The sequence below is a fragment of the Rhinopithecus bieti genome, unplaced genomic scaffold, assembly GCF_001698545.2.
Source record: "Rhinopithecus bieti isolate Rb0 unplaced genomic scaffold, ASM169854v2 scaffold_12088, whole genome shotgun sequence".
NCBI lineage: Eukaryota > Metazoa > Chordata > Mammalia > Primates > Cercopithecidae > Rhinopithecus > Rhinopithecus bieti.
In genome coordinates this window covers 1,726,779-1,742,916 of record NW_016807975.1, presented here as the reverse complement: position 1 = coordinate 1,742,916, position 16,138 = coordinate 1,726,779, and the positions used below count along the sequence as shown (strand labels likewise).

General features: G+C 32.2%; 1 protein-coding gene across 1 annotated transcript in view; it reads left to right on the top strand.

The window, feature by feature from the left end:
• Positions 1 to 348: 348 nt before the first annotated feature.
• Positions 349 to 16,138, top strand: part of CYLC2 (cylicin 2) — a 22,435-nt gene continuing 6,645 nt past the window's right edge. Inside the window, 7 exon segments of the mRNA XM_017884293.1 lie at positions 349 to 444; positions 1,612 to 1,716; positions 8,018 to 8,058; positions 9,618 to 9,739; positions 11,188 to 11,344; positions 11,462 to 11,782; positions 11,785 to 12,899. Of these exon segments, the coding sequence (XP_017739782.1) occupies positions 1,700 to 1,716; positions 8,018 to 8,058; positions 9,618 to 9,739; positions 11,188 to 11,344; positions 11,462 to 11,782; positions 11,785 to 12,239 (1,113 nt within the window). The 5' untranslated portion in view covers positions 349 to 444; positions 1,612 to 1,699 and the 3' untranslated portion in view covers positions 12,240 to 12,899.

The window sequence follows — 16,138 nt, the reverse complement described above, 5'->3', positions numbered from 1 at the left end:
GATATGTTGTATCAAAATTTTAAGAAAGGCTCCCAACAACCATTCCTTCGGAGTGTGAGTAGAATTTGTGAATAACAGGAGATAGCATTCCGCTAATATGCTACATTATGAAGTACAATTGATCCGTCAGATAAAGACAGTATCTAGGTTGGTTGAATCCAACCATTTGAGCCATTTAGGAAACAAAGTTTTTCCTCAACTGAGAGTGGTTAGGAAGGCTGAAAAAAGATAAGACTGATTTAACTATAAGGACTCTGAAATATTTCAGGTTTGAAGATGTAGGGGGGTGGTATTTGAGAAGGAAATTAGGCAGTTTCTAAGAGCAGAAAGCAGCTCACAGCTAACAGCAGGAAGAACACAGAGATATCAGAACTACAGCCACAGAGAATTAAATTCCACCGGTTGAAATGTGCTTAGACACTGATTCCTTCTTTGAGTCTCCAGGTAAGACATAGTTCAGCCAACAATTTGATTTCAGTCTTGTGAGACCCTAAGCAGAGGACCTAGTTAAACCTGTAAGCTTTGGAATTATAAAATTATGAGATTAAAAATGAGTATTGCTTTATGTCACTAAATCTGTAATAATTTGTTATGTAGTAATAGAAGACTGACACATGCTCATTATAAAAACATCATTGGCTCTCTAAGATATTACTAGATCATACACATTTAATTAAGAATGACAATAAGAGATTAATTAAAGAGATGATAACGCAGAAGGCAAGTATTGCTGGTTGCCCAGTCATGATTTAGATTTTAATGTATGATGATAGAGTAAATGCATTAGACATTAATATTTTTATAAGCCACTATAGACTATAAAATGCTCAACAAAATATTATAGAATTAGAAATTATACTTTAGTTATTAAACCATCACTTTTCAGGAAAACTTCTGTCGATATTCTCCTTAAGTCAGATAGGGAAGTAATCATAGAAATCCAAATTATGGAAGGCTCCCATCCCAGCTCCAGTGCCTGTATAATTTATCATTGTGTAAGATCGGTTAGAAACTTTCAGTCAAACTACTAATATTTTTGTAGTTTACATTTTATAGTAGCTGATATTTAATAAAATTATTTCTTAAGACAAAAAATAGTGAAGACATTTTAAAAAGAGCTAAACGAGAGCAACATGTTTAAATGCCTCTCTATATAGTACTAGTATTCATTTACTAATGGGGTAAGATCGTGAGTTTAATAAAAATGTACTATCTCAGATATATCAATATGTTTATAAGTTTAAAAAAGCATATAGCTTTGTTTAAAATATTTTGTGTATGAGCAAACAATAAGTTTAAAATGAGAGAAAGACATGTAAAGTTTTGCAAATGATTTAACAAATGTTACAGGAATGAAACGGAATTCAGGATTGCAGCTGATTCTCAGAGATAAATGTTTAGACTTACCTTTTTTCCCTATCAGTCAATAAGTTACAACTACATGAAAAAAATAAAGCAAATATTTTATTAAAATGTAAAATCAATTGATTACTTTTAAAACTCCTAGCTATATTTAGTCACTAATAATAAGTGAAAGTAAATATTAATCTTAGAATTTTAGAGAACATAAAACACAAGTGTCTCCTTTTGTTTTACCCCTTTAATTCCAAGTGCTCTTGGCTTCTTTATGACGTCACCTTTCAACATCACCAGTTTGAACTTACAATACTTAAGTCCTGGCAAGTCATAGGTGGGGAAAATGTCTCTCCCAAGATTGTAAGTCACATTTTATGTTTTAAAATAACTGAAATACTCGTTAGCTTTACATTTAATTTATTTAGTGTGAAGAGATGTTAATTATATTATTATTGTGCCATTCATAAGCAAAAGATAATGTGTTTAAGCAGACAAAGATTCTCAAGCGACATAATAGATTTTTTTTTTTTATTTAAGATATCGTTAGTGCATGCATTTCAGTTAAAATAGATACCTTGTTTTTTTTTTTTAATGTCAAGGGTTATGAACCACTCTTGAACAGGTATTTATAATCTATATTTATTTATTTATTTATTATTATTATTTTTTAAAATTATACTTTAAGTTCATAGGGTACGTGTGCATAATGTGCAGGTTTGTTTTTTTGTTTGTTTTATACTGTTAGTCTTACTTGTTTTTTTGTCACATTGTATTTTGGTGATATAAAATAAAATAATTCATGATTTTCAGTCAGGGAACCACTTGGAAATTTCTGTGAATAATTTTTGTGTATGTAATAGTGACTGAGGAATGTGACTGAATTTTAGAGGAGGCATATATCGCAGTATTAACCTTTACTAAAAATGGGACAGCTCTATCCAAATACGACCAGCTGAATACTAATTGTATCCCTCTTGCAAAATATTGAGTATGTGAAAGTATTTCGTAATGTAAAGCAGATAATCCAGACATGAGAAGTAAGTTATATGACAGTAGCTTACTTATGCTTAATTTATTCTGTGTCAAAATAAGGTAGGTAAAGAACACATTTCAATTTTGTAAACCTTTTTACAGAGGATATGCAACAAAGGTGAAGGAATGGAGTTTTGCAATATAAAGTATGGGTGGGCCTTCATTTAGCAGTATTGTTAAAGGAAAGATAAAACATGAATATTGAAAATAAAATAGGCTTTCCATAGATGTTGGTGCCTACTTTGTTATAAAACAATCATTAAAGTATAATTTTTGGTAAAGGTTTAAATGCATTTGTCATGATTACTTTAGAAGCTGAGTAATTTGATGCCTACTATGCAGTAATCTGTGTTCTGGCACCTAATATGTCAGAATTACACTGTATTTTAATTACTTTAAAATATATAAGCACTGTAAAATATCGATGGTATTATTGTTATCATGAGCATCAAATAGCTTTCAGAGAACTTGACCCCAATGGTTAAAAACCTCTTTTTGGTCTTATGGCTATTTTTTATGGTGTTATTCTAGTGTAATCCCAAAACATTCTTGTTTTTGTAGGAAACTGATAGAATTCATAATCAAATGGCATCACCATTAACCACAAAAGCACACATAAAAAATCTTAATAACAAATTAGCATGTTTTTTTGAGTTCAAGTGACAGCTCCCAATTCATTTAATACACAAAATTTAAGATGCAGAAAATTAATTTTCAACTCCATTTGTCTTTTCACTGAATTCTTCTAAGAATGGCAGAGCCTTAGTTTTGGACTTAACATTTCTGTGCCTATGGCTATCAACTTGTATCTGATAAAGAAAATTTTTCTGTTTGAACTCAGTTTTTCCCTTCCCACTTACTCCTTCTCTAATACCTTTGCTCTATCCATACCTGAGCCACACCATTTAATAGTTTCATCTCTTCTAGCCTTGGCCTTAAATTTAGGTTGTGTTAGTCAACTCAGCCCATTTCTAATGTTGAATAGAACGAAGATTTCTGAAACAAGTAGGAGAGGATATCACAAAGATTTGGTGTGAGATTGGGTATCTAAAAATATGAACATTTAAAATTCCAATATTAACTTCCTGATCTCATATCTAATGCATATTTTACATTTTTATCTCTATTGAGTAGCATTACTAAACTCATCTCTTACTATCCGGGTCTAGGGATTCACCTTGATGTAGAGAAGGGTTTATCAATCTTGGCACTACTCACATTGTAGTCTAGAACACTTTTTGTTGGACTAGAGGATTAGAGCATCCTGGGGTTAGGGGAGATCCAGCATTCTGTCCATAGTAAGATGCATTATAATATGTTTAACAGTACCCTTGGTCTCTACCAACTAGATGCCAGTATCATCACACACACATACAAACAGACAACTGTGACAACCAAAATGTCTTCAGACATTGCAAAATATTCTCTAGGTGAGGAGTTCAAAATAAACCCATGCTAAGAAACACTGCTTCAGAAAATGCTATAGAACCATAGAGAATCTTACTACACACAGAGTCATTCCTCAGCAAGATAATAATCCTGGGGCAGTTGACCTTGCCTTTACACAGAGACTCCTCTAGCAAATACAAGAAGAGTGGCTCAGTCTGCAGTCAGTTCCTAGAAAACTTTCTACCATGTCTTTTATGGTCTCCTTTTCCCTGCAGCTGATGAAGATTCCAAAAATCTAGTCTACTGGCAAGATATCTGGCAACATGCATACAAACAGGAGGTCTATGAACATCTCACATGTAACTGGGGGAGACATATCATTTAAATCCTTTGACTTTGAATCCACTATATATTTTTAAAACACATCTAAGCAGAGATACAGTTACAGGCAAGAGTAAAGATGGGTGTATTTTGTATTTAGATTAAAATGTAATTCAGACTAAAAGGAAAATACTCAGAAAACAAACTTGGTTAAATGTTTACCCCTTAAAAAAAAAAAAAAAAAAACTTTTTTTATACTGGTAGAATAGAAATAGATTTTCTCTTAAGAAATAAAGTCCCCATGTCTCTTGTGTCTCTACTTTTATTTAAGAAAACTTAATCCTAGTTTTCTAAGTTGCAAATACATTATATTCTACATGGTTGACAATGGGAAACCTTCTTTACCTCAGAACACGCAGTTACTGAAAATGATTTTGAAGCGATTGAATATATAAGCTTGAAATGAAGGTGGAATTTTAGTTTCTACATTCCATTTAATCTTGGTAAATATGAGGCACTAATTACTGTGTTTCCTTATATCCATCCAGACACTTTAATTTAAGCATTAGTCCTATTAAACAACAACAACAACCTTTTGACTTAATAATCACATTTTTCCCTCTTCGTAGGTTAAGTCATTAAATTAGATCTTAGGGATTTAATTTAAAATTGTGAAAATACATTTACATTCATATAAAATATCTCAAAATAAAAAATAAAATAAGGGATACACTAACAGTTTATTTTTTAATATGGCAGTCTGTTGGGGTTTTTCAATAAGAATGTCAAAAATTGAATGCAAATGCACCCTGACCTAGGTAATTACTTGACTGTAGCAGAGATGGAAGGGAAGAGATGCTCTCACCAGTAAAGGCACACTTAAAGAAAGAGTGGGAAAATGCTATCAAATCCAGAAGATCACATTGCTTTAATTGCTTATCACACACATTTACATAGTGAGTAGGGGCAAGAGTATTTGGTTTATTGCTGTTTTGGTTCTTATAAATAATTCTCACTAAAAATGCAAGAAGTTAAAATTTATTGAACTGTCACTAACTCTAAACTCATAAACACTAAGAAATATATAGAAAACGTTGATCACACAAAAAAGATACATTATGACGGATTCCAGTCAATCCAACTTGCTTTTCTCCGACCAATGGCTGTCCAGTTACCACACAGAGTTTTGCTTATTTTTGAAATGAATAAAATAAAATTGTACTGTGTATGTGCTGGTATTTCTGGACTTTTTCTTTCAATATAATATTTCTTTGTATTCATTAAAGTTTCCATATTGCACATATAAGTAAGTGATTCCTTTCGACTGCTGAGAAGTATTCCATTTATATAGCACACTTAGTTTATCCATTCCTTCATTGATGGACACCTGAGTTGCTTTTAGTTTGAGGGTATTGTGAATAAAATTGCTATGAACATTTTTGTCTATGTCTTTCTGTGGACTTTTACTTTCGTTTTCCTCCTTTTCTTTATTTCCTAAAGAAAAAGTTTTAATTCACTTATTCAGCTTTTATATGTATTTTAATGACTTGTTTCTGTATAATTTGCTTTTGTGTTATTTCAAGTTTTAATTAATTTTCCTGAATTTTATCTAATTTTCCTGGTATATAGAAATATACTTCATTTAAACTATTTATTATATAATCATTAAACAAGTATAATTCATTAAACTCTGTATCATATAAACTTATTACATTTGATTGGCAGCTTTAACAATTATTATTATAGATGTCACTGGATATCGTATTTACCCAATTGTGTCCTCTACAAATAAAGACAATTTCACTTCTTCCTTTTCAATTTTAGTGCTTTTATTGTTTTATGAAACAAAATACAATCTGGATTTAAATGAATATATACAGTAGCTTTATCTTTGCCTTGTTTTGATTTTAAGGAAAGACAGTTAATATTCCTCCATTAAGTTTGATTTTTAAAATAGGCATTATCTAGATGTATTCTATCCATCTGTGGACTATGTTCTCTATTGCTAGTTTTCTCAGAATTTTAAATTATGAATGCATATAACTACTTTCTTTCAAAAATTATTCTGCACATACTGAAATGATCAGATGATTTCTTTTACTTATTTTGTCAATTGGAATGATTGCATTGGTTGATTTTAGGTTAAAGCGACCTCACATTCTGGAAAGTAAACCAGATGATCATGATGCATTAGCAATTTTATATGTTTGTCAGTATGATTTTTTAAATTTTAAAAAATTAATGTGCCTATATTAATGAGGGCTATTCATCTGTAATATGCATTTTTAGTATTGATCTCAAAGGGATTTGGGTTATTTATATTAGCCTCAAAAATGCGTTGGAACATACTTACTCCTCTTCTACTTCTTTTCTCATACTATCTTCCTAGTTTCAATGGAGAGATTTAAAACATTGATTTTAAACATTTTTTATAATATAAAATATTAAAACTGTAAGTTATTCTCTATGAACTTTTAAGCAGTATTCTATAATTTTCATATATTATCTTATTAAGTTGCTTCTCTTTAAATAGGTTTTCATTGTGACCCTTTTTTACCACTGGTTCTTTAAAAGGAGCTGTTTATTTTTCAAATATTTATATATTTTCTAGATAATTTTATTATTGATTTCAAATTCAATTGCTGGGTGATTAAAGAATATGTCCTAGAAATTAAAGAAGAAATTAACAGATCATTCTAATGTACTATTTTGAAAATCTCAATTTTAGAAATGTTTCATGAACTTGAAATCTTTCCTCTTTGAGAGCATTTGGAATAATGCAGTTCATAATCATCGTTGGACATCAACATTTCTTCAGTAGTATATAAATGTAATTTGACTGGATCTGAATTTAGAAATTCAGATACGGTGGGGCAAGTAATTTAGTTGCATGTACTCAGTTTTAGATGATAGGCTAGATAACTTATTGGTGAAAACATTAAATATTATTCAGCTAATACAAAATTTTATAGCATGAAAAAATGTGCCACGTTTTATGCTGCTAGCTTCATTCTTTAGTCAAGGTATCAAAACACTGCTTTTCTATGCTTAAACCTTAGGTTTTACACACTGTCAAATAAACACCACGTGTGTGTTTGTATATGAGCACATAAGCCTCAAACTCACTCATGACCAAGGATGGCTCTGTATCCAAAATAAAATGAAACAATGCAAAATAATATATCTCTAATAGATCTTAGGATTTGTCTTCATCACCAATAAATAAAAATTGGATTGTAAAACACTCCTTCATGGGAACAAACATGTTTAGATAGTAATAAAACAAATGGGAACCTATAAATGGAAAACAATTTGCAATATAGTTTTTTTTCAGATTTTCTTTAAAAAGTAATAAAATTCCTTATGAATTTTTGTGGTGCACACTGACATATACACATGCACACACAAATTCATGGGTGCACACATATGCCATTTAATAATTTGGATTTGGTGAAGTTTTGAGAATATTTTGAGGATATGCTTTTACATAAGCATAGGGTTTACAAAGTGATACCTTTTTTCAAATTCAATTGCAAGAGAATTTGGAGCATGAACTGGGAAAAATAATTCAACTGTGTCTTTGTAATTTTTTAAATGTATATTTTCATATGTGCAATTGGTTTACACACACACGTATATAAACAAATTGTACATCTGAAAATATACATACATATATTTGTGATCCATATATGTATACATAGTTTGTTTGACCGACCATTATTTAGTACTGCTGTAGTTTGAAAACACATTTGCTCATCTCTATTATCCTGGAGATGAAGTAATCTTATATAACAAAAGATATCTGAGATTGTAGAATAGTTCTCTAGTTGTTGGTTGCAAGTACTGAAGTATATTAATGACAATTTAAAACAGTTATTTTATATAAATTAACTAAAACCTTTCTTTTTAATTTTAATAGCCAAAGAGTAAACTTTGGGCCATACGATAATTACATTCCAGGTAAGAAAGCTTTCAATATGTATTGCAAAACATGTGTGCTTAATTTTATGGTAAGTATTATCCTCCATTCAAAGTGATAAAGCAAACATTGCCATGAAATAAAATTGATAATTACCTTTCTTACAGGCACAGTGAACACCTTTTACATATATTTTGCTTTGTTTTGAATCCAAAGAAATTTAAGTAAATATGTTCAGTATATGAAAGCCGGAAATAGTTACATGTTAGAATTCATACAGATAATCTTACAGTTGAAAAGCAATGTAGAAATTGGATAAATAACTTCTTGTTATTTAGAAATTTCCTGTAAGTCAGGAATTTCTTCTACAACATTCCTGGTAGATTATATCCAGCTTATAATTGGCCCCAAATTTCTTTACTAGACAAGGCAAAGACATTTGATTTTGAATAACTTCAAATATCAAGTACTTTCCCCTCAGATACTGAGTTTAAATATAATTTTCTTCTGTACATTTTTCCCATTGTTCCGATTTTCTTTAGAAAACTCATAGAAATGTCTATTATTTCCACACATTAATGCTGCATGTATCTAAACACAATGATGAAATCTCTCCTTGGTCTCACTGGTAAATTAAATATCTTTAATCATTTCTATTATAGTTTCCAGATTACTTCACCTACCCAGTCACCATTCTGTAGACTTCTTGTCAATTTCCATTACAAAATATGTTACCTATAAAATGTCATTCTTGGGTGTATAGAATTTACTCTATTTTTTTTTTTTTTTTTTTTTTTTTTTTTTTTTTTTTTTTTTTTTTTTCTGGACAGAGAGTCTCGCTCTGTCGCCCAGGCTGGAGCCCAGTGGCGTGATCTCGGGTCACTGCAAGCTCCGCCTCCCAGGTTCATGCCATTCTCCTGCCTCAGCCTCACGAGTAGCTGGGACTACAGGAGCCCGCCACCGCACAGCTAATTTTTTGTATTTTTAGTAGAGACGGGTTTTCACCGTGTTAGCCAGGATGGTCTCGGTCTCCTGACCTCGTGATCCGCCCGCCTCAACCTCCCAAAATGCTGGGATTACAGGCGTGAGCCACCGTGCCCGGCCGCATTTACTCCTGTACTTTGGAAAGTTATTACTAATTAAGGGGATCTTAAGCCTTAGCACTTAGATTAAATCATATATTTACTGAATATTTATGCCGCCATTGTGCTAAGTACTATGGGAGCTACAGAAGCAGTTAACTTATATTCTGTTATTAATAAAATTGTATGCTAACGAAAAACATAAAGCAAATACCTGGACTGGAAGAGACAGATTTAAAAGGAAGCAGTAAAACTGAATCTTTCCATTTATATTATAGCTATGTTAGTTTTGCAATGACTACTTAACACAGTTATCTGTGAACCTGCTCAAAATAGAAAAATCAATGTTTATTTCCTCACATTGATAACAGAAAATTGCAAACATTGCCAAACAAATGAAGTCATAATTTGAATCACTTGTTTATTCATTTACATGATATATGTTGCACGTAATGCCATTTCAGCTCTGATGAAATTCTATTCACTCCAAAATGTGTGTTTTGTCTTCCTTATTTTAGTCAGTGAATTAAGCAAAAAATCATGGAATCAGCAACACTTTGCCCTGTTATTTCCCAAACCACAACGGCCAGGAACCAAAAGGAGATCAAAACCTTCTCAAATACGGGACAATACGGTTCCTGTAAGCATTGGAAAGATTACATAATTACCAGTAATAAGTAATAACTTAGTAATAATTATAACCACAGTAAGTAATTATAATTAGTCTTAAGTAATCACTGGGTAGTAAGCTTGTGAAATCGTGTATAGTTGTATGTGTTATAGATCAAAGCTGACCAACAAGTTTCTGCAATGATGGGAATATTTATCTCTGAGTCCAATGAGGCTATTAAATACTTGAAATGAGGCTAGTGCAACTGAGGAATTGAATTTTACATTTAAATCACATTGAATTAAAGTAAATTCACATGTGGCTATGAAATGCCCTATTGAACAGCACAGTTAGAGGTTATTCAATGTCTACCACTTAAAGAAAGTAGATATGTTTTATTTGCATTTTACTGCATACAGTTGCCCCTTTTATTTCACATTAACTATTTTTTCAGTAACCCCATACTATAAAAATTGTTTCCAAGAAGCACAAAAATACGGAGTTCCTGATATTAGAGTTAGTATGAACATTCAGGAAATGTTCTACAGCTGGAGAAACCCCTAATTTGAGTCATGGGATTACATTATACCTTTAATGCTTCCTCAGTTATGTAATATGGAATTCAGGATCCAGAGTATTGGAAAATAAGTATTTCCCAATATTTCTGGAGTCAACATGGGATTTGCATATGTTCAAAGAAAAGTTTTCACAAAATAAATGTATCATTAACTTGTTTATTTTAAAAAACATAACCCATTAGTTGTGAACAAAGTTCTTGTTCATTTTTTCCTTGCTGAGTTTATTTTTTTTCCATTTTTGTTAATATTTGTACAAAGATTAGCTATTTTTGCCATTGAGTTTTGTACATATTTAATTCGAAGCTGAAAACAAAATGCACAATTTCTCTCAAATTAACATTCCCTGTTATAGATTTCATTATTTCAGTTACCAATCTGATGATACTCAATTTGTGTCTGCCAAGCAATAGGAGTTTCAGGCTTTTATCTTTATCCATGAGTAGCATTCTAAATTCCAGAGACTCTGAAAATGAAAACAGACTGACATATGTCTCAACCTGAGACTATTAGATATTAGAGAATAGTTTCTGATATACCTAGAAATAGAAGGTGGGCAAGATATTCCAAGAATTCTCAAGAACATAGAGTTAAAAAAGCCTCCTATGATTGTGAAGATACACCATGAGTCTACCAATTTGAACCTAAAATCCCGAGGGAACTATGAAGATCCTATAAACTGAAAGTAAGTTCCAAATGAGGCATGATTATTCACTAGTTTAAGAAAGGGATGAAAATTTAAAAAAATAAAATAAAATAAAGGATGAAATCTCAAACTTCCCCATTTTGTAACAAAAGCTAAAATCTTTTTACGGTTGAAGTTAAAATATATTTGGGATATGCTAATAAAAACTGTGTTATTCACCCACAAGTTGCTCATCATTATTGTAACCAATCTTTCAGATAACTGATGAAGAACAATTTAGAGGAGGTCGTAGACAACCATTATGGACGCACCGTTCTTTAATGAGAATTTCTGAGAGACCATCCGTTTATTTAGCTGCCAGGAGGCAGCCTCTCAAACCAACTCATGCTGCCAAGGTGGATTCTAAAGCCGCAGGTGGAGAGAACTTACTGTTTTTGTATTATCTCTGTAATTTTCTGATTAGGTTTCTATTAGAATTTTATCAAGTTTGGATTTTCTCATTTTAAGAAATGTTTAAATATTTATCCCCAGAGATTGGTATAAAAGGTGAAGACAAGACAACACAGAAGGGCACAACAGATTCAGAATCAGAATTAAAACAAGGAAAAAAAGATTCAAAGGAAGGCAAGGATGAAGAGAAAGGAAAAGATGAAAAGCTAGATACAAAGAAAGATAGCAAAAAGGGTAAAAAGGCTGCAGAGAAGGGCAAAGACTCAGCTACAGAATCTGAATATGAAAAAGGAGGTGCAAAGAAAGATGACAAAAAAGATAAAATGGATTCAAAGAAAGGCAAAGACTCAGCAACAGAATCTGAAGATGAAAAAGGAGTTGCAAAGAAAGATAGCACAAAAGATAAAAGGATTCAAAGAAAGGCAAAGACTCGGCAACAGAATCTGAAGGTGAAAAAGGAGGTACAAAGAAAGATAGCAAAAAAGGCAAAAAGGATTCAAAGAAGGGCAAGGATTCAGGCACAGAATTAGAAGCTGTAAAAGCAGATGAAAAGAAGGATAAGGATGGAAAAAAAGATGCAAACAAAGGTGATGAATCGAAGGAGGCCAAGAAAGATGCCAAGAAAGATGCAAAGGAGAGTAAAAAAGGTAAGAAAGATAAGAAGCCCAGTAGTACAGACAGTGACTCAAAGGATGATGTCAAGAAAGAGTCTAAGAAGGATGCCAAGAAAGATGCCAAGAAAGTTACTGACAAAGAATCTACTGATGCAAAGAAGGATGAAAAGAAAGATGCAAAGAAGGATGCAAAGAAGGATGAAAAGAAGAATGCAAAAAAGGATGCAAAGAAGAAGGGCAAGTAGGCCTTGGATTAGAATTCGCACTGCAAGAATAATTCAAAAGCATATCTGATGAAACAATAGTGGTAGTCTGCAACTTAATTTGTGAGAAAACAAGAGGGTTCAAAGAATTAAATAATTTTTAAAAGGTAGTAAAGAAGGCTGCAAAGGAGAACTCAGAAGAGATTTATAAAATGTATAAGAAATACGTTAAGAAAATTAAGGAGGGATCCATTGAAAGACTTGAAGAATACATATACTTAAATTTGGGGATATGAAGGATTCAATGAATGATCTCTAGAAAGATTTAAAGAATATTCAGATAAGGATGTTGAAGATAATGACATTAAATCTATGGAGACACACACACAGTTTAATGAAGGCTTAAAAAATCCAAGGAGACAGATGTTGTATCTATAGATTTAAAATAATCTCAACCTGCATCCACAGATTTAAAGAAATAACAGGAGCCATGAAATGAAGTTAAACAGCTTGTAGAAAGTCTGCTCTCAAGTAAATACAGCATTCCTTTGGAAAAAAAAAAAAAAAAAGAAGAAGTAAAAGAAAAGAAAAAAATGTATTACCGCCTGATGAGCCTACATCTTTCTTCCTGAAGTTTAAACAACCACAATCATGTTTACGGTTGTTGGATGTCCCACTTCCAATCCAAAAGAGACACACTTGGTAAGTCAATTTTCTTTTATTTTAAGCCAGATTGAATTAATTCTTATCTTTTTCATTTTTCTGGGTACATAGGAGATGTAATAATAATTGAACCAAATTATAACTAGATAGGAGGAATAAGTTCAAAAGATCTATTGTACAGCATGGTGACTATAATTAATGACAATATATCGTATTCTTGAAAAATGCTAAGAAAATGAACGTTGTGCTTTCATTGCATAAATGATAACCATGTGAGAAGATGCTTATGTCAATTAGCAAGATTTCAGGATTCCACAATGTATATACGCTTCATGACATTATTTTGTACACGATAAATATGCTTTTACTGATCAAATTAAAATAAATAAATGTGAAATAATAAAAATCAAACCAATGTAAAGATTCAAATTGACACTATTCTTATATTATCTCTGTAGTTTTCTGATTACATTTCTTTTAGAATTTTATGAAGTTTGGACTCATTTTAAGCAATATTCGAAGAACATGGAGAGACAACCAAATAAATAAAGCTTTAAAAAGTGTCCATGGAAAGGTTAAGGAAGTCTCTCATTAGAGAGAGGTTACTAGCTTATGATAGATGATATTATTACCAATTAAGCATCCAAAGTTTTAAAACAGAAAATAGCAACCAATTTATTTTGACTGAAAGAAGGATGAAAATCAAAATTGTCTATTACTGACAAGAACAAATTTAAATGAGGCATGTGAAAGAGCTACTTGATAAATGGCTAAATACTTCACAAAACTAAATTAACCAGAATTTAACAGAGTGTAACAGAGTAAGAATATATATGTAATATTTATTTAGATGTAGAAACAATTAACTTACTTTCTTTAAAACTATATTATCAAACTCTGTTGTGACCCGTAAGTCCTACTGATTTGAGGAAAATAAAAGCAATGTTAAGCGAAATACAATATCCTTGAACTTCTCAGTTAATGACAATTCATTTATTCTGATTTAACATTTTCTTAAATACACTCAATGTTGTTGCAGAACTTGCTAAATGATTTTCTCTTCTCTTTATTCTTCCTGACATAAACTATGGATGCAACATAAAGCTTCTCTTGGACATTAAAGAAAAGTTCTCCTATTCTGTATGTTCTCAAGAGCTAGCTTCCAAGGAACAGTAAGGAATAATTGCTTTTCTTTAACATTCAGCATTGGGTCCTGTCCCTCTTGTATCAACTACAGTAAGGAATAATTGCTTTTTTTTTAAACATTCAGCATTGGGTCCTGTCTCTCTTGCATCAACTACTAAGAGTCAGTGGTTATTGTAACTCATGGTCTGCCAGGTGATCATGCCTTGTAAGCCTGTGTCAGCTATAATGGCAGAGAGCTTCAAATCCTGGCCCTTTGTTCTCCTCCCCCTCCCTCAAGGAACCAGCTCATCATCTTCCTCTGCTTATAGGAAAATTATGTGCTCAGATTGCTGAACTTTTCTGGAAATGTTACCATCTCTCTGAGGATTTAGGAAATCATTTCAAATCCTCTTTTCCTCTATAAAAGGCCCTTAAGATTATTTTCACCAATAGGATTCAAAATCAGGTTTTAGATTGAAATGTAATGTAAAATGACAGAAAATTGAGCTTCTACTTTTAATATCCTACTGAGGTACACCATCACCGAGAACTTTCATGTAGTTAAATTTAATAGCAGTGTCCTTTTATTCTAGTACCTCTTCATTTACATCTACGTTGTTTTCTCAGTTATTCCAACACAAAATAAAAATGAAAAAAATGACTTTATATACCATTCTTATGCTGTTGAATTTTATATTTAAACCTAGTATTTACTTATTTACTCAGCTCCATATTCCCATATCGAAATACTTAATTAAGGCATCTAATTGGCTAGCTTCCAGGTATCTCAAAATCAACAAATCCCAAAGAGTACAGTTGACATCCCTCCGCCAATGCCTCTTTCTCCCCAAGTTCTAGCCAATCTATTAAATGACACTGGTATCCAGTCTGTAGCTTAAACCAAAATCAGTGAGTCATCCCTAATTACTCTTTTTTCTTCACCCTGCCTACTAGTAGTAAGTCCTATTCTGTCTACCTACAAAATACTTGAATTGGCGTAATTCATTACATTTCTACTACCTCTGCACACTAGAAGTCCAATCAGCCGTTATCTCTTACTTGAAAACTCCAAATCCCTCTACGTGAAGGGGAAGCCCCTGCTTCACATGTCTCCACAATGTCATATCCCATTCTCCATATAGAAACCATCATGTTTCTTCCTTGGTCAAAGCTTTCTAATGTGCTGATGCTGCACTTACCACCAATTTTTCTTTTGCTCTGGCTTATAAATCCATTAATGATCTGCCTGCTGACTATTTCTCTGCCCTCATGTGACAACAGCATTCCTTTTGTCTACCAGGCACTTGTTGCACTGGATTTTTAAAAATATTTTACCACATGTAACCTTACAATATAAAGACTTTACACTTGTTCCTTCTCCGTAAAATGCAATTCTCCTAGAACATCGCATTGTTGACTCCTTGAAAATAGTAATTCTCAGCTAACATGTTATATTTGCAGATATTTTTAATAGACTAATTTATTTTTTGACACAATGTCTCTCTCTGTTGCCCAGGCTGAGGTACATTGGTGTGATCATGGTTCATTGCAGCCTCAGCCTCCCCAGGTTCAGGTGATTCTCTCATCTCAGCCTCCCCAGTATCTGGGACTACAAGAGCTCTTCACCATATCCAGATAACTTTTGTATTTTGTAGAGATGGGTTTTTTTCCATGTTGCCCAGGCTGGTCTCCAATTCCTGGGCTCAAGCAATCCACATGCCTCAGCCTCCCCAAGTGCTTGGATTACAGGGGTGGTACTATCAAAGACTAGGTGTTAATAACTACAACATGGAGAATGGGGTAATCACCTCTTCAAACATTTATCCTTTGTGTTAAAAACAATACAAATATACCCTTATAGTTATTTTTAAATGTACAATTAAGTTATTATTGACTATAGTCACTCCAATGTGCTATCAAATAGTAGGTCTTATTCATTTTTTTCTAATTTTTGTGCATTAACTATTCTCATCTCTCCTTCAATTTCCCATTACCTTTTCCAGACTCTGATAACCATCCTTCTACCCTCTACCTCCATGAGTTTGTTTAATTTTTAGATACAACAAATGAGAGAGACATGAAATGATTCTCCACATCTTTGCTAACACTTTTATCTGTGTTGTAATAGCCAATTTATATATATATATATATAT